Source organism: Trichoderma evansii (assembly GCF_050947405.1).
Source record: "Trichoderma evansii strain SZMC 28006 chromosome Unknown GGI43scaffold_15, whole genome shotgun sequence".
In the NCBI taxonomy this organism is placed as follows: Eukaryota; Fungi; Ascomycota; class Sordariomycetes; order Hypocreales; family Hypocreaceae; genus Trichoderma; species Trichoderma evansii.
The window spans coordinates 850,613-873,043 of record NW_028145191.1 but is presented as its reverse complement, the minus strand read 5'-3'; the positions used below and the strand labels follow the sequence as shown (position 1 = coordinate 873,043).

At 44.4% G+C, this 22,431-nt stretch overlaps 6 protein-coding genes and 1 non-coding gene across 7 annotated transcripts; 1 reads left to right on the top strand and 6 right to left on the bottom strand.

Moving 5' to 3' along the window:
- Positions 1–1,627: 1,627 nt before the first annotated feature.
- On the bottom strand, positions 1,628–2,556 carry GGI43DRAFT_100227 (uncharacterized protein). The gene is made up of 3 exons (XM_083198782.1): positions 2,231–2,556; positions 1,941–2,164; positions 1,628–1,879 (listed from the first exon to the last, which is right to left on the bottom strand). Exons 1-3 carry the CDS (start codon positions 2,384–2,386, stop codon positions 1,765–1,767), a joined length of 495 nt encoding a protein of 164 aa, XP_083059031.1. The 5' UTR covers positions 2,387–2,556; the 3' UTR covers positions 1,628–1,764.
- A 2,310-nt stretch (positions 2,557–4,866) lies between these two features.
- GGI43DRAFT_409715 (uncharacterized protein) lies at positions 4,867–6,405 on the bottom strand. The gene is made up of 2 exons (XM_083206548.1): positions 6,192–6,405; positions 4,867–6,113 (listed from the first exon to the last, which is right to left on the bottom strand). Exons 1-2 carry the CDS (start codon positions 6,318–6,320, stop codon positions 5,142–5,144), a joined length of 1,101 nt encoding a protein of 366 aa, XP_083059030.1. The 5' UTR covers positions 6,321–6,405; the 3' UTR covers positions 4,867–5,141.
- Positions 6,406–7,092: 687 nt separating this feature from the next.
- On the bottom strand, positions 7,093–10,279 carry GGI43DRAFT_100199 (glycoside hydrolase family 55 protein). The gene is made up of 7 exons (XM_083198781.1): positions 9,905–10,279; positions 9,612–9,838; positions 9,080–9,558; positions 8,306–8,999; positions 7,669–8,245; positions 7,479–7,608; positions 7,093–7,407 (listed from the first exon to the last, which is right to left on the bottom strand). The coding sequence occupies exons 1-7, from the start codon at positions 9,988–9,990 to the stop codon at positions 7,198–7,200; spliced, it is 2,403 nt and encodes an 800-aa protein (XP_083059029.1). The 5' UTR covers positions 9,991–10,279; the 3' UTR covers positions 7,093–7,197.
- A 1,034-nt stretch (positions 10,280–11,313) lies between these two features.
- GGI43DRAFT_t151 lies at positions 11,314–11,409 on the bottom strand. Its single transcript has one exon. It is a non-coding gene; the product is annotated as a tRNA-Lys (tRNA).
- Positions 11,410–11,894: 485 nt separating this feature from the next.
- Positions 11,895–12,772, top strand: GGI43DRAFT_385555 (putative muramidase; the record flags this gene model as incomplete). Its single annotated transcript, XM_083203664.1, has 3 exons — positions 11,895–12,038; positions 12,097–12,245; positions 12,301–12,772. The coding sequence occupies 3 exons, from the start codon at positions 11,895–11,897 to the stop codon at positions 12,770–12,772; spliced, it is 765 nt and encodes a 254-aa protein (XP_083059028.1).
- Positions 12,773–15,137: 2,365 nt separating this feature from the next.
- Positions 15,138–17,076, bottom strand: GGI43DRAFT_100158 (purine-cytosine permease family protein). Its single transcript, XM_083198780.1, has 3 exons — positions 16,538–17,076; positions 16,103–16,490; positions 15,138–16,047 (listed from the first exon to the last, which is right to left on the bottom strand). Exons 1-3 carry the CDS (start codon positions 16,946–16,948, stop codon positions 15,275–15,277), a joined length of 1,572 nt encoding a protein of 523 aa, XP_083059027.1. The 5' UTR covers positions 16,949–17,076; the 3' UTR covers positions 15,138–15,274.
- Positions 17,077–21,171: 4,095 nt separating this feature from the next.
- GGI43DRAFT_428757 (uncharacterized protein) lies at positions 21,172–22,351 on the bottom strand (the record flags this gene model as incomplete). The annotated part of the gene is made up of 2 exons (XM_083209016.1): positions 21,355–22,351; positions 21,172–21,286 (listed from the first exon to the last, which is right to left on the bottom strand). Exons 1-2 carry the CDS (start codon positions 22,314–22,316, stop codon positions 21,172–21,174), a joined length of 1,077 nt encoding a protein of 358 aa, XP_083059026.1. The 5' UTR covers positions 22,317–22,351.
- Between the last annotated feature and the right edge of the window lie 80 nt (positions 22,352–22,431).

Below are 22,431 nucleotides of genomic sequence, written 5' to 3'. Positions count from 1 at the left end.
TACTCTGTTGGCTGCAGGGGAAGAACACCAAGTCCATTTTACCAGAAGTCTTAACTGGCGTTTCCATGCCCAAGTAGAAATGAAGAGTGCATGTGCATGCACGCTTCTACTTCTACCTCTTCCGTATGATCAGTTTTGAGCCCAAAGCTGTAAGTATGCCTTGTAGCGCCACAGAGGAAGGCTTCAAATGCGATTTCCCAGGATATGCCAAGTATCTCTACGTAACAGTTTGCGTGATACGGAGGATCAAATTGTCTAGATAAACATGGCGGGCGAAATGCTATATTGGTGTGTGATATGCGTGACTGCCACCAGAATTTACGGGCGATTACATAGGGCATGTGTAATGCTGCGTTTCTTTGATATCTATTTTGTGACCTGTAATCATTTTACACCGAGACTTATTGCGGTTGGCTGGATGCGTGTGATATGTGGCTGGAAACAGCTGATCTTCGGTGTGTCCTACGCCGAGTGCTACCGGCAATTACAAATCGGGCTCACCCCATTATTTCACTTTTTGGGGCACTTAATGAGCAAGAAATTATGGAGTCCAGATAGCTGATTGGCTGTCTATGTGATTGCTCAAAACTGGGGCGCATGACTTCAATTTACACGCGTTCTTCTCGTCTGGATTACCCAGCAGTAAACACACTAGAAAAATTATAACGTAAAAATCCAATATGACAAAATTTTAAATGAATATGAATTGCCTGTTTAATTTCATACACTCCGTAGGCTTTTGTAACACTATTGGGGTAATTAAGATTAATAATCTTGACAGTATAGTTATTTGGGTAAATACTGGTATTGGGCCATCTATAGGAGCCTGATTTTACATATACTTTGGCTCCCAGTAAGCGGTCGATACTGATATAAAAGAGTTTTGCTCATGTAATCCAGTGGCTGTTATTTTGTAATCTCATTTCATATCGCTGTCTACGTAGGTTCTTAAATCCAATTTTCATGAACCATATTATTTCAATGACCTACAGAGTAGTTTGTTCCCAATCTACACATCCGTCCAGGCATGGACAGTGTTAGCAAAATGAACACTCTGTAGTTCAAAGTAACACTATGAGCACAGAATATCCCCTCCGAAGATCCCGGAATGTTTATGCATAGTCGGATGTTCAAAACCTCCAAGCCAATGAAGTGATTCGTCTCCACCCCAGCTGCAGCTTAACTGCTAGCGAAATGCTTGGCCCGTGATAACCAGCGCATAGGGTAGTATTTACTTTGAAGCGAGACGAGAACTGTCAGGTGCTCATTGGGGCCCAGAATTTTGACGATCTCCCGGGCTCCACAATGCGACTTAGCAACTTGATAATGCAACTAGAGAAAATGCTCTTTTGAATTCTGTCGTATGATAATCACTCCATGAATATACTCTGCAGAATTGTAGAGTCAAACACCAAGTTTTTTGTAAGAAATATTTTGTTTTGAGGTATAAGGTATCATTTATCATTAACGAAAGACTAAAGCATATTTAACGACCGAATCTATCTATGGGTCTTTCATATCCCCATCCGTTCGCAACTTCATTAATATGGGGAACCGCCCATTTTTTCCATGCACTCCACTACTCAAAATCTCTCCAATTTTTTCTAATCTGGTATCTCTCTATTTGTAAAGTACTGTAACCGTTTCTGGCTGCCCCAGATGCTAGTGCGTGCACAGACACCTGTAGGCGTTCACGGATTGACTGTTGGTGTAGATGAGCGAAAGCGTGCCGCTGCTACTCTCAATTATATAGAAGTTTGTTGCTTAAGCGTTGTTGGCGCCAGCAGAGAGCTCCTTGTTGACGGGGTCAGCAGCGGGGCGGTTGTACTCAGCGCGGAGGAGAATGCCCTCAACGATGGTGTTGGCCAAAAGGAAGAAGCTGTGGATGTAGATGTTAGCAAGAGAACTATTTATAGTGTATAAGTTGTCAAGGCACTTACAATGCAAGGAAGTTGAAGGCGTCAATGGCGTGCTTGCGAGAGCAGTGTCCCTCACCAGGCTTGCCGAAGCCGCACTTGCCGCTGCTCCAGTCTTGAGAAGAGAAGATGAAGGAAGTGAGCCAGAGGTAAGAGAAGACCAAGTTAAGAGGAGCCAAGTATCCGCGGTATCGGCCAATCAAAGGAAGGACTGAGCCAACGAGCCAGAAACCCAGAGTGATGACAGTCTAGAAAGAGAAGATGTTAGTTTACAACTTGAGGTAGTGATATTGATAATTGGAGCCAAGACATACAATGACTTCCTGGTAGACAATGTCGACACCACGGTAGTCGTACTTGGAAAGGAACCAAGAGACAAGACCAGTGTTAATGGCCGAAGAGATGAAAACCATCACATGGTTGGCAAAGGCGATGTATCGCAGGGTGGAGTGCTCCAGAGAACCGAACATTTTGATAAGATTAATGGTTGATGCTTTGGGTATAAGTGGTGTTGGTGATTATTATCGGGTATTATGCAAATGCTGCTGCCGGAGCTAGAAACGATGCTTTTGGGGTATATATGTAATTAAGTGTTGGGTATCGAATTATTAGTTGCGATGCTGATCAAGAGGCTTCTATGTCTTTTAAAGCTGAATGCTTTGAATGTAGAAGAGGCTGTTGAGGCTGATGCTGAGTAGCTAAATCACATCCAGATACGCGGAGCGCACGACCTTTTTTATAACAATCTCGACAACCATCCCATCCTCATACCCTCGGCCATCGCGCCGTGCAAACCTGTTCATCGGATCGATGTCATCTGATGATTCGCCTTGCAGTGAGAAAGAAAAAAATCAGAGCAGTCCAGCAAAACGACGTCATAGCATGCCACTCTCCCAATGCCGAACGATTAAAGATCGTTATGGCATTGGGCCATCTGCCGGCGCCGGGACCTCCGGCAGTCGTCGTGCATTAGCACATCACAACTTGGTGCTTTGTGCACTTGAAATTTTAGCTGCATTTGGGTGCCAAGACCCTTGAGCTTCACATCAGGCTAGGCCGTTGTCATTGTTTTTTGTTGCTTCTTAACCGAATGTATGCAGGGATTGGTCATTTCCTCGGTTAACTCGCTGCCATTCGTCCATCCATCCATGAAGCACAGAAGAGCCCCAATGAGGAGAATAATGCTTGATCTGGTTGCATGCATAACGCAGAATACACCTCTAAACGGCTCGGTAAATCTCGGGATCGCAAATTCTCTCCAATGACAGTTTGTATTTCTTCTTAGCGAGTGTGATGAGTTGGCCAGGGTCAGTCAGTGTCGCCCAGCGCTAAACGCCTTACTTAGTAACATGCGCCTTACTTAGTAACACGATAAATCCGAATGTTTTCCGATTCTTCTTGCTTTGTTGGGCAGCGAGTAAAGTTGTGTGATGTTTCGCCTGGTTGACTAGAAGAGACAACAGTCCTGCCCGGCTTGTAAGTGCGGATGTCCCGAAGCATCGCTTAACGCATGCCGCATATCGGAGATGGTTTGCAGTTCGGGAATGGCCTTGTTCGATCTTTTTTTTTCTTGCTTGTTTCCAAGGCGAGATTGATGACATTCTGCGGAGAGCGGCTCGGTGGTGGTCGGGATGTGACCAAAAATTTTCTTTTTCCGAAATATCAGCCAACATGGCTACGTTAACGACGTCATACCAATCAACGCAAAACGAACGAGAAGAATAGCCAAAAAATGCGATATCTTCTTTTGTGACGGATTCCCATTGACCAAAGCAACTTAATGCGATAACTCGCCCATTCACAGTAGCATCGCCCAGGCGCGCTGCAGTAATACACGCTCATGTACTCCAACCGTGCCATTTCCTGTTCTTTTTTAAGAGACTCAACAACTACCGCTGTCAATAATTAGTCAACAGGTACGCGACGTTGACTAAGTCTGTGAGACTGCCTTTTTGCCGGATCATGAGTTGCGACTTCGCGACTGTTAGCGGCAATGGCGGGAGCGGGTATCGGATGCCGCAATGGCTAAGAAAGTATGCCTCGTCTCATCAGCTTCTGCAAAACAATTAGTACATGATTATGATTGAACTCACGAGTCATTGGTAGACAGTCTTGCCTCTGAAGGGTTGCATTTGAGAAATTTCTCCCGCTCAGTGGAGGTTAAGAGCCGTTCCGGCGCTGCCGGCTGCATGTTAATGGCAGACCAGTAGGCACATATTATCGAAGCCCACGATCACATAAACGCATCAGGTGGCCCATTGCATCAGCCATTTTTTTCAATGGAGGGTAATCTTTTTCAATTCGATTTATATCATTGATGTAACCATCTATGATGGATGATGGCCGGCATGTTGGTTGGCAAACAGCCACTCACATACATGTACTATAAGCTCCCCGCATTAGTTGGTCGAGAGGCTTGGGTAGGACTGCAAGTTCAATAAAGTGATATTGTCATCGTGATTGCGAACTGTACTGCTGCATATGTTTAGCAGTATTTACTGACCGAGATGGTGAAAGCAAGAGAGAGAGACCCAAAGACTTGGTAGGGAGATGCGGTCTTCTTAAGCATAAGGCGGAAGGCTGTGCCACAAAAGCCAATCGTTGCCACCGACATCATCAACGCGTGGCCATAGAAGTTACACTCCAAGGCTCGTGATCAGCTTCTTTATAATACAGCAACTCGACTCGACTTTATTAGTTGCCACGGCCGGAAGCAATGGCTATAGCTCCCGAGGAAAGAATAGTTTAACTGCCGAAGGTAAGGACTGAATGCTAATAGGATGAAGATTGCGGAAGTATGGCTTTTTCTTTCATAAGCACGCCTATAGTGACGACAGAGATTCAACGGCAGGCACGGAACACCAACAGAATAGCCTTTTGATGTAAGCCATAGACTGTGAAAAGGCGTCTAAGGGGAAAACGCCATAAACCTGCCTCGGAAGCTTGCCTCGGAAGCCTGCCTCGGAGGGAGCGGCGGACACTGTAACGCTGGCAGAGAAATGTCAATGCCATTCCGTCTTGCTGTAGTTGCCATATTGTAAATTTACTTATACGGATGAAGATTAAATACTACTGGCATTACATACGATAAACATTAAAGTTTGCCAAGAAAATCGCGGATCCGCCCCGCGATAATCGATTATCTATAGTAGTGCCCTGTAGCCCTTTCTATGGATATCGCATCCACTCTTGATTTATAGTAGTAGCTGTCTTTACAATAGGCACCTAAAGCGACTCAATTAAGCCAAATGCTGGAACCGTACGCCCCCCGGGGTACGTGGCCACCACATTAAGAAATCCGGTATAAGAAACGATAGGGACCCCGGCGCTCTGGATTTCTTGATCAGGTCTGATGCTGGACAGACGCAGCTCCGGTCCACCCGAGATGTTTATAGTCCAGTCGAGAGGGTAGGTAATATTAGTCGCGGGCGACGTAAAGGTTCTGCTGGATGCTACCTTCTCGATGACCGGCACAACGCTCTGCTCTGCCTGTTCTCCTGTTCGGCGTGTCGCGAACTGCTTGTTGCCATTGATAGGGTCGGTCCAAGTCCAGATGGAGTAGAGTTCATCTTGAGTTCCATCAGACGCCCCTCCTGGAATATGAACTTCGAACCATGAAAAGCTTGCGGGGAAAACTCCCCACTGTCGGTCAAACCACGTTAAAGACCGGCTTGCGTCGACATTGACTTTTTTGCCCTTGACTGATATCCAGCCTGTTGTTTTCCCGGCCGGCATGGACCACTGGAAATTAGTTCCACCTGCAACGTGGAATACACCAGTACCAGCGTTGAGTATAGGAGGTGAAGACAGGTCGAAAGTGAGATCGAAATCCACGCCTGCGATGTTACTAGAAGTGCGTATACCAGAGAGAGGATCTGTTGCGCTGGTGGATCCATACGTAAAGCCCGGAGCCGTGAAATTGAGAATGCCGGTGGGACCAAATGTCTCTCCTACGGATGTAAGGCGGGCATATTGCGAATACTGAGACGTATCTTCCAGATCGAGGATTGAAGCTCGATATATCTCGACAAAGGAAGCAGGGCCTACCGATATTCCAGATACGACGTTTGAAACAACAAGATAATCTCGTCCATCCGAGCCATGGATGAAGGAAGAGCTCCAGAAGGAACCATCAGTCGAAGCAGGGTCGTGATTTGTTAGTGAAGTCGACAAGTTATATGGCGTTGGAAAGTTGCTCTGTTCAGTACGATATATATAAGTTAGAAAGTACCCTGTCTTGAAACAGGAGACAGATTGAGTAGCTGTAAGACTCACCAGTCCACCAGATGCAAATCCACGTGTCTGAGGGTGAAATTTCCAGCCTGCATTGGTTGCCAGTGCAGCGCCCATCAAGGCTTGGAAAGCAAGCATCTTGCTTTGTTTGTTTGAAGAGACCAGCATCATACTATCTGAATTTATATATTTTGGCTAATCAATTAACCATAAAGCTTATTGTATGGCGTACAGAAGGCTGAACCTTGATTTATGTAGACGAAGTTAAGTTCGATTGAAGCCCCTGACACCTCTACCCCGATTTAATAGGCAACTGCTACATGTAGCTACATCACTGGCAAGCTTGCCCCGCAGTCATCCTAGGTCTTAGTAATTTGCCTCCTTTTGGCAAGGTCTTGATTGGTAGAGGGAGCAAGAAGATCTTCGGGAGACGGTAACGCGGGGTCTTTGTGCTCCGATGAACTGCAGTGGATTGCCGGTTCCTGGAGGGTTCCCGCGAAATACCCTTGTTTAAGATTATACAAACACTCCTAGGTTAAAAACGGGTTGCCGGAGCAATTGTAGTAAGCGGAAGCTGGAATAGGGGATCCGGCAGGCGGTGTTGGAGATAAATGCTTCATGGTAAGCAGGGTAAACATTGGGCTTGGAAATAGGCTACCTATATTACCGCTTTGTGCTTGGTTAGTGTTCTTAAAAGGAGAGTTCGAGTCAATAGGTCAGTTAGCTGCTGACTGTGGCCACGTTTGCATAGTGACATGTGCTAAATGCTGATATATACGCTATAATACGCGCGCGCGTTGTACTGTGTAATCAAGCTTAGCTGGATCCTATTAGGCCAACATCGCTATGTGAACTCATACATCACCCGTGAACGGCACTTGTCCCGGCATTTGTCACATAGGCAGGGTGGATATGATCTGGCAATCATAAATACATATTCATACAAACTTGCTTTGGTAGTCGACGAATGCAAATAATTTACGACGTATGATCTAATCTATTAGAACGATATTTCATCTCTAAAAAAGTAGCATCTTCATAACGGGCATTAAGCAAATGGTAGATAGGCGGCAATAAGACCGCCCCATCCACCCTTATTATCGGCGCTCAGCGCAGTAGCTTGGCCATTCACAGTCACCATATTCTTCACCAAGTGCGTGCCGAGGTTGAAAATCTTCAATCGCTTCGGCTGGCCCTCGATGGAGACAATGTTATCTTGGGCGTACGGGCCTGAAACGCCGCTGAGACCATTGAAGAACTGTCACAATTGGTTATTATTTTGTTTCACTGAGAATGATATATGTGCATAGCACAAAGGAGCAAACTTACCTGCCAGAAGCCCAGTCCGTAAAAAGTAAGATCACTGCCGCCTACGACGCGAAGAGACCAGCCCATGAAGCACTGGATTGAGCTTCCATCGCAGTTGGAGTAATCAGGGTCAGAGTATCGAGCATCAGGCCTGTTACATCAATCAGCTTTGTTAAGTAGTGGATAAGTAGATAAGGGATATAAAACTCACGTCCAAGGCGAGGGAGCCGCAGGTGCAGGCTGCCAGTATACAGTCTCCGTTTGTGCCATCAGAGCTTGAACGTTTTGTGCACCGGCGAACTGATACTGGTAAAGTACATTGTGCTCAAATGATGTGCCAACAAGCCAGGTTCCAAGTTTGGATTCCACCAGAAGGCCTCGGCCCACAGCAACAGACTGGCTGGTTCCGTTGGTAGCACCACTCAGACCATCGAGATCACGGTTGACAGACCAGCCCCAAACACTCTCCAAGTAGGTCTGGCTGCTGGACTTGAGATGCATAAACAAGAATGCGGCTTTGCACTGATCGATTGGGGACTGGGGATAAGAACGGCACTTGGTTTCAACGGCTGAGCCGATTGTACCACCAGCCCGGAAATGTGAGTCCCAAAGGCCAACATCGCCTGGTTTAACTCCCGCTGCATTGTTTTCGACAAGAATGGCGCCGGGGAGGACATCTGCTACGTCAAATGCAATGTCGCTCACTTCAATAATGCCACGGGACCTAGTGGTGCCCATCTGGAAGACAACCTGAGGATTCTTCTCATCCTCAAACGCTTTTCCGATTGCTACAGTGACATTCATTTAGCGGATGTTTCCATATGTCTTGATCTAGAATTCGTACTTACCGCTAATGGTAGACCAGACTTCACCGACAATTCTGGATCCAACAGGGACATGGATAGTGCCGCTGACGCGGTAGTTTCCAGCAGGGAAGTATGTGATCCTTCGGTTGGCATTAGCCTTGAGTGCAGCGTTGATAGCCTCGGTGGCATCTGTCTTTCCATCTCCCGTAGCACCGAAATCTCGGACACTGGAAAAGCAGCCAGAGCTGTACTGTTCGTACTGAGGTCGCGACTTGGTCCAGTAAGCGCCGCTGGAGTCTACAAGAGCTTGGGGGCGCGAAAGTGAGCCGCTAGTCTCGAGGTATTTGCCAGTGGTCTGATCCTTATACACGGTGCCTTGGATGAAGGATTTGATTGTGGTAGAACGAGTTGATCCCGCAAGGATAGAACTACCATGCGTATCAGCGACGGCATGGCCGACGCCATTGAGCTTAAGGTTCTCAATAATGAGCGAACCATCTGCGTTCTCAGTATGTTGTGACACAACAACGTTGCCTGTAGAGGTGGCCTCTGAATCAATCAGGATGACCGATCCTACAGAGTTATTTGGCGGAGCGGTAAAATTGACACCAACGTTGACATTGTTGAACTTGACGCCCTGTAGGGACAGAGTGAAAATGTGGTCAATTTGTATTCCGGTCTTGACATTGTTGAACGTCAATGCACGCATAGCGTACTGCTGGTTATTCAATCGGATCTATTTGTACCACAGATATTTTGCCATTGTCAATTTCCTGCCAACATTATGGTGTTTGGAAAGATAAGCGGTCAACTTACACCGATGTTACCTCCAGTAAACTCCAAATCTCCCATGAAAGTAGCAGAACCACCGCCTCCGCCAGTGCTTCCGTTGAAAACAACACCCTGGTGCAAACTGTTTTGAGCCATGTTCATGTGATTGAAGCTCAGAGTCACGGCCTGAGCAGAAGGCCAATTGACACAAGCAACAGTTGATTTGACATCTACGCTGGTTGTATCAAATACGAAGTTTCGTACTTGATAGTAAAGGTTGATGGTAGTAGGGAATGGTGAAGTGGTTGGAGAAGGGAAAGTGTCCAGGAGGTATAGACCAGAAAAGTTCTTGTCGGCTTTGAGAACTGGCCTGTCTATTGGGTTGCCGACAAGTTGTGTGAAGATGTAGCTATTAAGAGTTCGTGAGATCTTGTAAGTTCCAGAGGGGAAGTAGATGAGAGCGGGCTTGAGTGTTTTCGCTGGAGGATCTCCCGGACCACATCCCCATAAGCAACGTCCGCCAGCTGAAACGGTTAGTTGAAAAGCAGTTAATTTTTAGAGTTGGGTAAATGCGTACCATCAATCGCCGCTTGAATAGCCGCGGTATCGTCTGTTTTGCCATCGCCCTTTGCGCCAAAATCTTTGACATTACGGTAAACTGCGTATGAGGAATCATTGAGAAATGGAGAGACGCCTGTATGCTTAATTGTCTCAATCCAAAAATCCTCGTTGCGGACAACAGGATGGCATTGGCCGAAAGTGAGACTGGCATCCAGAGACGCAGTGAGATCACGGGCAGCAAGCCTAGAATCTGTATCAATACCAACACTGCTCAATCACGCAAATACACATAAAAAGAAAATTACTTACGCCTCTGGAGCAATTTCAATTGCAGCAGCGTTCACTGTAGACGCCACTCCGGCGAGCCACGCCAGCAACTGTGTTGCTCGAACCATGATGGTGCTGGTCTTACACCTTATGGAAGAATCCCAGACAGTAGGGCAATTGAATACCCCAAACAGCAGCCTTACTAGACTTCCCAGATTCTTCCGCTGGGCGCACAGGGAAAGGACGCGAGCATTTAAAGGATATGAGGATCAAATAACCTTGATAAAAAGCCATGGAGATGATCCGCAAAAACATCCGTCATTGCTACGCTTCTCCTCGCACTCTACACTTTTCCGAGGCCTTGGCTTTTCCCCAGTTTCTGGATAGCGAATCGGAAGGCCCCCGAGAATAGAGAGCTGCAAGTGTGGGCATTATGGTTGGTGGAATATTTCAAATCTGGGGTACTGAGAGCCGGCCCGAATGGCACGTAACGACAATGAGGCTCGAAATACCGGTAAAGAGTGCTCGGAGAAGATTGTTCCTTATTGTGATTCGTGTAAATTACTAATGCTGTGGGGCGAATTGCCAAGATGCTGTGGTTGACTTACAGGAACTATTGTAAATGAGATGAGTCGGCTCATTGACGCTGAATGCGGTTCTCCAATTACGTTGATCAATTATATATGGGCTCGCTTATAACTCAAAGGGTCGGATGATTTTGAGGAGAATATAATAATCAACACTGCTCACCGCAAGACTTAACTGCCAAGATTTGTATTGAAGGCAATTGGGTGACCCCCACGGACCATTTAGGGAAATCCTATCTTGCCTAATCGGATGGCTCAGTGAGAGACTGGGCTGGTGCATGTTGAGAACGAAGCCAGCCTATTGTTGCCATCACGTCGTTGTAGGATGCTGTCGTTTTTCTGTTGCAGTATCAGAAAATATCTCCTTGCACTTCTCGCAGACGCTCGCCATTATATATACTGGGTAGTGGTTCTGGCTGCAATCTGTTACTCAGTATAGACTCATTGTCTCCCAAGTACAACTTGCCTGGGCTACTAAAAGCTTCTGAAAGCTCCGCCTATATATGGTGTCGGGGACCTGATAACTGTGTAAAATTTAGAAGTATTACCGAAAACTTTCTATAAATAGCCGCACTCTAATATCGCTACTTTTCTTGCATTTAGATCCACGAATAACAGCCAGTGGCGATATGAAGGCCATTGACAAAATGCACTCGGAGAACGCGTGGGGAATCAGGGAAGTGCGCTTGTAAAGAAAAGGCAGCCGTGAACGCATAATGTAACCCTGCTTTCGGATGCTGCTGCCTCTAAAGAGAGAAAAATATATATACATGGGAATGAATAATCAAGACAGAAGATTGCACATATGTGTAAAGAAAAGCAAAAAAAGAACAGCCTAAGCTCGAATCGTTATTTTATAGGAAAAGCCCAATGCGGGGGTCGAACCCGCAACCTTGAGATTGTATCAGAACGTGTGTCCCTCTTAAGAGTCTCACGCTCTACCGATTGAGCTAACCGGGCAAGTCACATGACCGTTGACCAATCAACGGCGATGAGATTCCGATTAAGCTCTGAGCTGTTTGTTGAGCTGGTGAACCTAGTAGGGTGCTATAAACCTTATTTGAGAGAGATGGGTTGGATAACATCTCAGCGCACACGGACGCACTGGTGACAAGAATATCTTCATGTTGTCTTGGACATGAAACCGATTCATCTATTATCAGCGAGTGCCCCCGCCGAATTTCTGCGCAACCAACCTCACCTTCTCCTTCGTTTCCAGTCCCTCCCTTCTACACTCCCATGCGCCCTTCTATACCCTCAATTCATCCATGTTGCAGCGCATTGCAGCTGGAGGCAGGGCCTTGCAACGGGGCTCTGTTGCCGCCCGAAGTTGTTCAAAGTCGCTATTCACATCCTTGGCCAAAACCGGTGCAACGACACGCTCGGCGCGCCGTGCAGCAACAGGGCGGAGTGAAGCTGATTGGATTTGTCGTCCTCGCGCCATGATGAGCAGTAACTCGGCTGGGCTTCTTCAAGTCCCCGAGATCGAAACCTATCTCGACCATGCTCTGAAGCCTGATGTCGGCCTTGATTTTATTAAATCAAGAATGACGTGCACAAAGTTTCGCGATTCGACCTGGGGTTGGGTGGTCAGACATAATCCCCACTCTCTCCTCCGACGTTGGTTCAATGACTCACAAAGTACAGATATATCGGTGCTCTCAAGGTAACCAGACGGCCTGGGATCGCCTGCTGCAAGCCCTGCGTAGCGAGATCCAAGAGGATCTGAGATACTACATCCGGGAAGATTTGTTGAAATTCCATGATCTCCACGTTATCGACGATAAGTCACTCTAGTACGGTTTGAAACACGTCCATGTTGAGTCTGCCATTGCTAATGGCTGCCATTAGCGGAGCCACGTCCGACCAAATCCGAAATCACTTCCAATCTTGGGTCCCAAAGAACCTTGAGGACCGTACCCGGCCGGATGGTACTTACTCAGAGGATTATGTGGGCTGGTTACGCGCGACGTCTACGCCCAGATACAAATACTGTCTCTTTGCGGATGATATCTGTCTCGAGTCTGTGGATCAACCCGGCTGTGACACGCCTACCGTAAAGATTCTGTGCAAGGACTGGGAGTCCCCATATCTCCCAGAGGAGAGGAACTACACAGTTCCGGCCCCATACCATGATGGTGCCACTGAGTACTGGGAGGAAGATGTGGGCTGGATGTACATGCCGCTGATGAACTATATATACAAGTATGAGATTCTCGGAACATTCGGTTGGGACGATCAGTATGTGAGGCCCCCATATATTCACGGTGGTGAGGACGAGACGAATTTTGTAGGATATTGGAGGCAGAAGTCGTCAAACTAGGAGGTCCAAGCCGTGAGTGAGCCTTCTTTCTAGCTCGCGAGATGCTACGTGAGGACTGGGCACGATACTGGCATCGCGCGGGTTCCTGGTATCTGTGTTCGGGTTACATATCACCGATTGATTGGTAAGGGGATATCTAGAATTGCTGTCGCCATTAATAAAAAAGGGAAAAGTTATCCAGCACCCCATTTCTGTTATCTAGCACCCTAAAAATAAAAGTAAAATTTTATATTTTAAATTAAAATATAACTAAGTAAGTATAAAAATATATAAAATATATTATATAAAAGCGAAAATATAATTTTTTTAAATAATTTTTAAATTTATATTTATTATTTATTTTAAAATTTATTTTTAAATTTAAAATAATATTAATTTAATATATAATATATTTTATATATAATATATAGTAAATAATATAATTACAAGGTTTTTTTTTTTATTTTTAATATTAATTTAATAAGAATATTTATTATTAAATTTTTTAGAGGTGCTGGATAACAGAAATGGGGTGCTGGATAACTTTTCCCATAAAAAAGCATCTTTTAATATTGTAAGCGAAGAAATATGTAACTCATGAGTAATTTTATGGTTTAGGTCTGCTTAGTGTGTCTAACAATCTAACAACCAGTAGCTTTATTTAATTGGTTATGATTGCTCCATACTTTTGACCTCAAGTGAAGTAAGGTCCTCATATCAACCACGTATTCGATCTCCGAGACAGTATTCTCTGAATGCATAGCAGATGTGTTCGACTACTCTGACCTTCACCATAACCAAACAGTGTTGGGGGGGTGGGGGTATGATATCTCGTAGGAGATGTTCATCTTGCAAGATTGGACTGATTTGAAACATTTCCTCGATACTTTAAAACTATTTAAAGACTTAAAAGAACGCGGACAATGAAGTAAACCTTGAGGGGTCGCACGGTTCTCTCTACGAAATGATTGAGCCAACAGGCTTCTTCAAGACTATATTTTGATTTACTTGGCGATGGGCAGGCTGGGTCTGCTTCGCATCAGAATTCTCGCAATTAGAAATGCAGCTGAATATATTGCCAAAAACCCCTAGCAACGATGGAAGTGGCACTGAAACCAATCCACTACCTGGAGTCAGCTGGCTCCAGATTCCGGTATCGCAGTTGGATCCGATCCAGGGATTCAGTCTGGTTAGTTCCGCCACCGTGATGCCAAACAGATCAGGAACCATGGAGCAGTTGAAGTTGCCTGCAGCAAAAATTAACATGCAAACAATAGACGGACAATCGCGGAAGATGTTATCTAACCTTTGTCCTGGATGCGGAAGTTTGTGTAGCAGCTACAGCCCGATGGCTGGACTGGCGAGGCTGGTATGCGTGAATATAGGAAAATAATCTAACTTATCTGCGGCTCGTAAGTAGTATATGATTCATACCTAACCTCTTTCAAGACTGCCACTTTATTCCTGCTCGATCCCTTTTATCAGGTAGAAGAGTGCCCTATTTATCATGAACTCAATCTTTATTATCGTGGTGACGCTGCTGCAGTTCATCGAGCCGTGCTTTGCTTCTCCTGAATCGCGGCTATATTCTCCGTCTTATGGAACCCTCTATACCCGTTGACTCGAAGTGTCTTGGGGCAATGACTCTTCCAGAATTCTGGACACCTTGCAAGCCAGAGAAGACTATACTTGTGGCCCTGGAAGTGAGTTTTCCAGACATCGTCCACAATAGTCGTATACCTAATATGCGTTTAGGACCTTGCAATAATAAAGCATGCTGTGGTGGTAGGGATCTATTTACTGTAACCAAATTTAACAATACCGTTACTAATTCGGCGCCTAGAATCTGGAAATTGTGGTTATGGGGCTTCCTACTGTGGAAAAGGCTGTACCAGTAACTGCGATGCCGTTGCTGAATGCGGCAAAGACTCCATGGACGCCATGACAACATGTCCGTTAAACGCTTGCTGCTCCCAGTACGGATTTTGCGGGACCACCAAAGGTATAATGCATCAAATTATAGCACCAATTTTGCCAAGAATGGAAGCTCAAGCCTCAGCTGCTTGTCCAACAAGTAAATACGAGAAGAGGTCGTAAGATTGGCGGAGACTACATATATGCTATATCGGAGACAATTCTAGGGCTTGTATGGAATATTGGATGTTCTTATTTTATAATGGTTACTTTTTCTAGTGTAGTACTTGTTGAATTGCCCCTCCCTGCATTTGCATTCTTATCTATCTTTTTTTCTCTTATTCCTTTTTCTTTCCCCCCTTTCCTCTCAGAACCCCCCCATCTTGATTTTATATCTTGGTTATATTTGTTAAGTAATCGAGATTTCCAACTAATACCCCACACTCGCTTAAAGTGTATCTGTTGTTATGTGGTAAACCATTTTTTTTTTCTTATTCATTTCGATGTACTATGGAATTGCAAGATATGTCTTGCTGTTTTATAAACTTTACAATAGAAAAATTAAGTACTTTGGGATTATAATTATATACATATTCGCTTTGAGCATCATTATCGGCCAGTATATTTCTTCTCGATATACCTGCCCACAGTGTACACAACAATTGTAATAGCTGCGCTCATATATATACCCACATCACCTCCATCGCCACCAAACTTGGCCGCAATGGGTCCCACGTACCATGTCTGGCTCATGCCCGGTACGCCTCCCGCGAGATACCCTGCCAGTAAGGCTGTTACAGCCGCAACTCCCCAAGGTAGCAAGTTTGGTTGATCCCAGGCCTCAAGATTGTATCCATCTTTGCGGCGAAAGACGCGATCTTCAAGCAGTAACACCATGGTGAAGCTAACGGTCCAATAGCCTAGCAGCGAAACGAAATCGTTGACCACATTGGATAGATTCTGCTGTCCTGCAATGGCCAGCACCGCCACTACAATAGCAAAAGCCAGGGACCAGATGAAGCGAGGCACGGCGTGAAAATAATGACCCATCAGCTGCATGCTTAGGCCAGATGAGTAGTTGATGGCAATGTTGTTACCGAGGACAGAAAATGTGAGCAGCACGAGGCAGAAGTTGGACCAAGCATGTGGGTGGTAGATCTCGCCGATGAGGCCGCCCAGGCCATGGTTGGTGTATGCATCGGCGTATGGGGGGTAAGCGGCTGTAGTGGCAGCGTTTCCGAGGCAGCAACCGATAGTGACGGAAAAGGTGGTGGGGATAACGATACCCCAAAAAGTGAGCAAGAAGGTCTTCCAAGCAGGAGTGCTGGCGGGAAAATTGCAGTAGTAGTCTGCGGCGATAGAACACCAGCCCGATGCGTTGGCTAGCAATGATGAGTTAGGACAAGTTAAATAAGGGGATGGGCTTCAGAGACTTACAAAAGTTGATCGCAACGATGGTGAGAAAAGTTCCTGAATATACCAACCCTGAGTTACCATCCCCGCCGGGGAGATCAGTTTGTACGTAAGGCGCCGCCTGACCGATGAGAACGCAGAGGAGGATAAAGGTATAGATCCATGAGTATTTTTCAAAAGTATGAATCAGCCGGAAACCAAAGATAGACACTACATAAGATATGACGGCGATAATGACGATGCCAACAGTGATGCTCATGGTATAGCCTGACACAGCGCTGAGAATCTGGCCGACGACGACATAGTTGACAACTGCAAAGCCACCACCCACAACTATATTGAGGACGCTACACAGTTTGGCGCCCCAGAAACCGAAAGAGTATCGAGATGTGGCGATTTGTCTCATACCGAGCTGCCTTCATTAGAAATATGTTTAGAGGTTATCCAGAATTTTCTTACCTTTGGTCCTAGCGTTCCCGTAGTCGCAGTCATCAGCGCACCCAGTATGATGCCGATAATTGAAGCCGCAATCGACTGTTTCAGAGAGAGGCCAAATTCCGGCCCCAACAATCCCAAGGGCAAAACGCCGACGTGGATGTTGAGCGACCACCACATGAGAAAAATATTCCACATTGACGGCGGGCGCTTCTCCTCCTCGGGAATCCGATCTACGCCCTGTGTCTCAACGCCCAACTTGCGATCGAGCCATAATTCGAAACCGTTTAGATACCGCAAGACTGCGACACGTGCCTGCAATTCATGCACGCGATCTGTCTTGAGAACAATGGTTCGGCCCGCTTCGACGTCGGATTGAATGATTCCTTCGGGTGTCGGAGACCCCGATTCGAGGTCGCGCTTCTCAATGGACATGGTGGTGAATTGATGGCTTGGGAGAATTGAAGGAAGGACAAGCAGTCAATGCGAATGGGATTTCACATCACACGACAGCAAAGCCGAAGTGTAGCCAAGGGTAAAATTTTTTAAAAACCGCGTACGACATGTCTTTATGGCCTATTCTATTCCTCTGCTTATCTCTCTATTATCTTCTTATCACCAGTCAATTTCCAGACGTAAAAATTGCGATGCCGTCTTTTCCGTTCATTACCAGATAGGTGATAAGAAACGGTGGGACCGGGATGGATCAGTTTCCTGATACGGGTCGTTTTAGATAACTCTAGTGGCGACCTACCGGGGAATGGGAATCTTTCTGGCTCTAGTCATGGGTTTCGGCCCTTGTATCCCGGAAGAGGGGTCTATAACCAGCTTAACGCTGTTAAGTTTACAACGTTTGATAACGTCTTAGGGACCTTTGTGTATCTGACTTGCAAGAAATAAAGCTATTTATTTAGCTTCGTGTTAGGCTTATATGTGCGCATGTGGCTGTCATGATCCTGCGCCGATGAGCCGCTATGAGATGAATTCGACGGAAAGCATTTGTTAAAAGTGTATTTTTGCATGTAGTTCTAAACAGTATTTTTTTTCTCTTTTGTGTTAACTCTATCTCTCTCTCCTTGATAAGTTGTCTTTGTACTTGCTCTTTCTTGGACTCCGCGCTAAATAATGAAGGTTTGGCGTGAAGCCGCTATAGAAACCATGATTGAGTTATAGGTCTGGTATTGTTGGTTTCTTGTTGTAAGGGTCAACATCTCTTGACACCTAACCTGGCTAGGCTCACTGCGGCTGTATGCATGTGGTGGTGAAGCCGTTTGAAACCGTAACTAGCCAGTTACAATGCAACATCTTGGAGCTTGATATATCTCTATACCCACCAAAGAGAGCTTTAATTGTTTATTAATTTAGATCCTATGGGTGGAAAGAAGGTCTTCGAAAGATTCGGCTAGTAATTATTTTTTAGCTATCAAGTGTTATCAAGTGTTATCAAGTGCTTGTATTCTCACAATGAGAATGAGCCTGTAGCAACAAGTATTCAATGACATCCCCTTGGCTGTGTAGTTTTCTAAGCTGCAGCTGTAGTATGATATAGATTGGGGTCTCCTATCCGGTATCCATGATCTTTGGAAAAGTGGAAAAGTATCTAAAAAGTGGGGCGTGTAAGAATAAAAGTACTGTAACTTAAAGCGCTAAATTGCAGCTCTCATTCGCTAAATTACAGCGCTTATATGCTAAGTTACAGCGCTTTACTTATATTTATATTATATTATAACACTTATTTATTAAATTATAATATTAATATATTAATTAAAATTAATAATTATATATATATTTAAGTTAAAATTAGTTAAAGTACTTATAAGTAAGTATATATACTTTACTAAATTGATAATTTTGCTTGCATTAACTATATACAGTAAAATTTCCACTTTTTTGGATACTTTCCCAAAGATCATGGATACTGGATAAGAGACCCCTATAGATTTTATAACTAACAAGGGCTTTGTGCGCATGAACTTTTTAACTAATAGCATTGGGTCGCCAGATCTCACGCTGTAACAAACGATTTTTCTGTCAACCCCAAACAGGGCAAAAGATTGGGCCAATGATCAATGTTATAGCAATTATTGTAACGGAATCAGCTGCTTATAAAACATCAACCTGTTACCAGCGACTGGGCCGTAATACGCATCATACCCCGCAAAAGGTGGCAGGACTCCGTAACAGCCCAACAGGCTGCTGATGAGCCAGGAATACTTTATGGCGCTAGTAAAGCAGCATTAAATAGTATTACTCGATCTATGGCAAGCGCTCTAGCTGCAAAGAAGAGCCTTACCATCAATTCGATAAGCGTCGGGCCTACTAAAACCCCTGCCATGGAAGACGCTTTGGCTAATCTTCCAAGTGAGTACATGGAAGGATTAAAAAATTATGCTACTGCTGAATAACGACTGGCAGAGTCAGAAGAAATTGCAACAATCGTGGCTTTCGTAATTAGCGAAGAAACTCGTTGGATGAATGGAGCCAGTGTTCCTGCAAACGGAGGAGTGATCTTGCTGGCGGAGGGCTAATGAAGTCCAAGGTAGTTTAAATTGATATATTTACAGTTGTTGTATTACCTAATTGTGTAAAAACAATATGGAAATCCAGCTTACAATTGTGTGAATGCATCTATTTTTGACCTCAGACTGATGGCTGGAGCATGGGTATCCCGGCCAATCTCATATTATACTAATTTCAAGTGATATGAAAAGCAGCTTGCCACAGTGAACTACGTGTATTCTCGGCCTCGGATTTGTCACTGGACTACAAAGTTCTCAGCTAATCCCATGTCTTACCAACGCCAGTCGCTGATACTAAAGTACTGCTCGTATATATCAAGAAGTAACCATCAGGATATGGGTATTAGATAAGATTTTTACACACGGCTGAGCAGGGAGGTTATTTGTACACCATGTTGAGTCTAGCTTTGTATTGCACTGAATCTTTTTAATTCCTTGCTCATTATTGTTCATTAAATAGCTTGATATAATATATTATGCGGGGGCTTTCTTACGGAATAAGCAGAGATGAAATTTATCATGCATGGTATCTAAGAGGCTCCTGGATGTTTTCGTAGGGGTGGAGCCAAAGGTACGGTCTTGGCCTGCGCGCTAATATTATATCTAGAGGGAAAAGGCCAATTATATATTATTTGCTTCAGCTCTCTCTTTAAGCTGTGAATAGCATAGGAGTCTTAAGATATTTACGCGAACTAATATTTTTGCCATTTGTGCTACAACTTCTTGATGGAAAATTTAGTAAGACACAAACTCAAATGTTGGTTTTATTTGAAGTATATTGAATAGCTATTTTGAATAGAACGGTGTATCTGCCTCTATTCCATGGGAAGTTCCAGACTACTCGTCGCAAATGACGGTCGCGGTGCCCACAGAGTTGGGATAGATGGTGCATGGGGCACCGCCGTAAGGACACTAGTTATGAGAATGGTTAGAGTAAGGAAAATTACCTGGCGCCAAAAAGCACATTATCAACAATGCATGACTAGACATTGCCAGAGTTGAAGTGACACTGCTGAGTCTCCGTGCTGCAGACCGAAATTTTAGAAAGAAGTTAGGAATCTGGTTAATGAATAGCAGGAATCCAATATGAAGACTTTAACTCACTCCACTATCCCAAGCAAGCGCAGGAAGCGCACTGCAAATAGCAATAGATACAAATGTAGCCAGTCTCATTTTGATTCAAGTTCTTATGAGAGAGTCAGTACTGGGACAATATTCTAGGTCAGTTGGTATTCAGAGATAGCCGGCTCGAGCACATTTCAAATCGCGCAAGGGCAGCATCTGATGTGTTTATATATGTGTATCTTCTCAATGTATGTGTCAAATTATCCACTAAAGCCAAGCTTCGGCTTTCTCCACATCTACCAGAGTCTTGTACGAAAAGAGTAAATAATTACAGTCCATATATATCTCATAGGGATCACAAGGATTAGCTTACTATATATGTCAATTGCGGAAGAAAGATAATATAATTAACACGGCCCCTACAGTATATTTTATTATAACTGTTTCCTAACAATGCCTAACCTATCGTATTAAGATATAACATTTGACTTATTTATTATTTCCATCCTTGAAAATATTACTTCTACCTACTTAAGTATTAAATAAGCTATGTTTATAGTACATATAATATTACTACGCTAGTTGTGAACTGTATAAATATTTAAGCAATAAAATTAACACTAAATCGCATAGCAATAGGTGGCAATTGTTGGTTAGGCTAATATGTGGATGAGCCTGAATAAACATAATATTTACTTTTGAGTTAAAAGGATTCTTGAATTAAGAAGCAAAGAGCTTCGTAGGTAGTTCAGTGCTAAGAATGGAGTGTTGGATACGTCCCAATTGCTATATTCCAAACTTAGGTCGATCATAGGATAGAAGTCCCATTTATACCAAATGTGAAATTTGCCGAATACGTGCTGATCACCTATTTATTGGCTCTCAATGGAGAAATTTACATCAGAATTATGTCTTCTTTGTCAATGCGAGGAGCCATCATCTTTTCACTGACAATGTTTAAATACTTTTAGTAGCTAAGGATAAAACGCAGGAATATTATTAACTAACACAATCTAAATTCTATACTCCTATTAATACCCCCTAATATCAAAAAATAAACAAAACTACCAATATTCATTGCATGGATTTGATTATATCTTTCAAATTGGCAAATTTGAGCTCCTGAAGTGTCTCATTCCATATCAAATCCGTCAGTTGACTTCCATCGGTGTAGAACCAACAGGCAAGTCTAAAGATTGAATAACAGTCAGTTATCTCGCTATAGAAAATTGCTAATAAGATAGAAGAAGAACTTACGGCGCATTCTTGCAGTTCATGAGAAAACAGCCATGAGAATCTTTTCCATGACCTAGAGCGGCATTTACATATGTGGCGCTACCCCGCTCAGTTGGTCTTCCAGCAATGCCCAAAAAGCCTTTGACTGCAATACCTAACACTCCTTTAGCATCTCTCGCGAGACTTGTGCCTTTTGTAAGCCCCGGGTCGACCATATTGATGATCACGTTATCAGGGTTTACCAGATCCGCCAGTTTGACAAGGAAGAATTGGCTTATCAATTTAGACACGCCATACCTCTCTTGTGGATCCCAAGCAGTAATTTTTGTATCATCAAACGATGTTAGGAGAGGGCGCTCGTTTTTGTTAGGAAACTTGCACAGGTGCGCCGTAACTGAGTTGACAATTGTTAGACAGGGTAACTCTGTACCCCTGGCTTTACTTTTTAGGCAAGGAAGTAACAGTACTGCCAACAAAGCTGTGCTGAAATGATTGACTTGGATGGTCTTCTCATGACCAGTTGAACAAGTGCTAAATGTCAGTGGACTTAGTCCCGCATTCAAGATGGCAATATCAAGACGCTCAAGTTCTCTGTGACACCTGTCAACAAAGGCCTGCACAGAGTCGTATGATTCCATATCCAGCTTCCAAACATCAATCTTCGCCGCTGGATTTGCATCATGCAGTTTCTTAGCTGCCTCATTTCCCTTTTCTAGGGATCGCACCGCCATAATAAGATGTGAGAGACCAAGAGTGAGAAGTTGCCTTGCTGATTCAAACCCCAATCCAGTATTTGAGCCCGTGATGATTGCGCATTTGCCTTGTACATTTGGATATCGTTCTTTAGTTGGCAGCTCAATCTTCGTTCGGAATTGATTTTGAATGAATATAGGAAGGAAGCTCTCTGGGAAAGGGTCCATATTTTTTGAGAGAACAGCGGGAGAGTCCACACTCTCGACGTTGGCATTTTTGCTGTGTCGCATGGTGAGGTCGGTATCGGCAAATTGGTATTAAAAAAATTGGCTCTGTTCTTAATCATGTAAGTAATGGTAAAAATGAAGAATTGGAAAGATGTGAGTCTTGCAGCACGCCATGAAT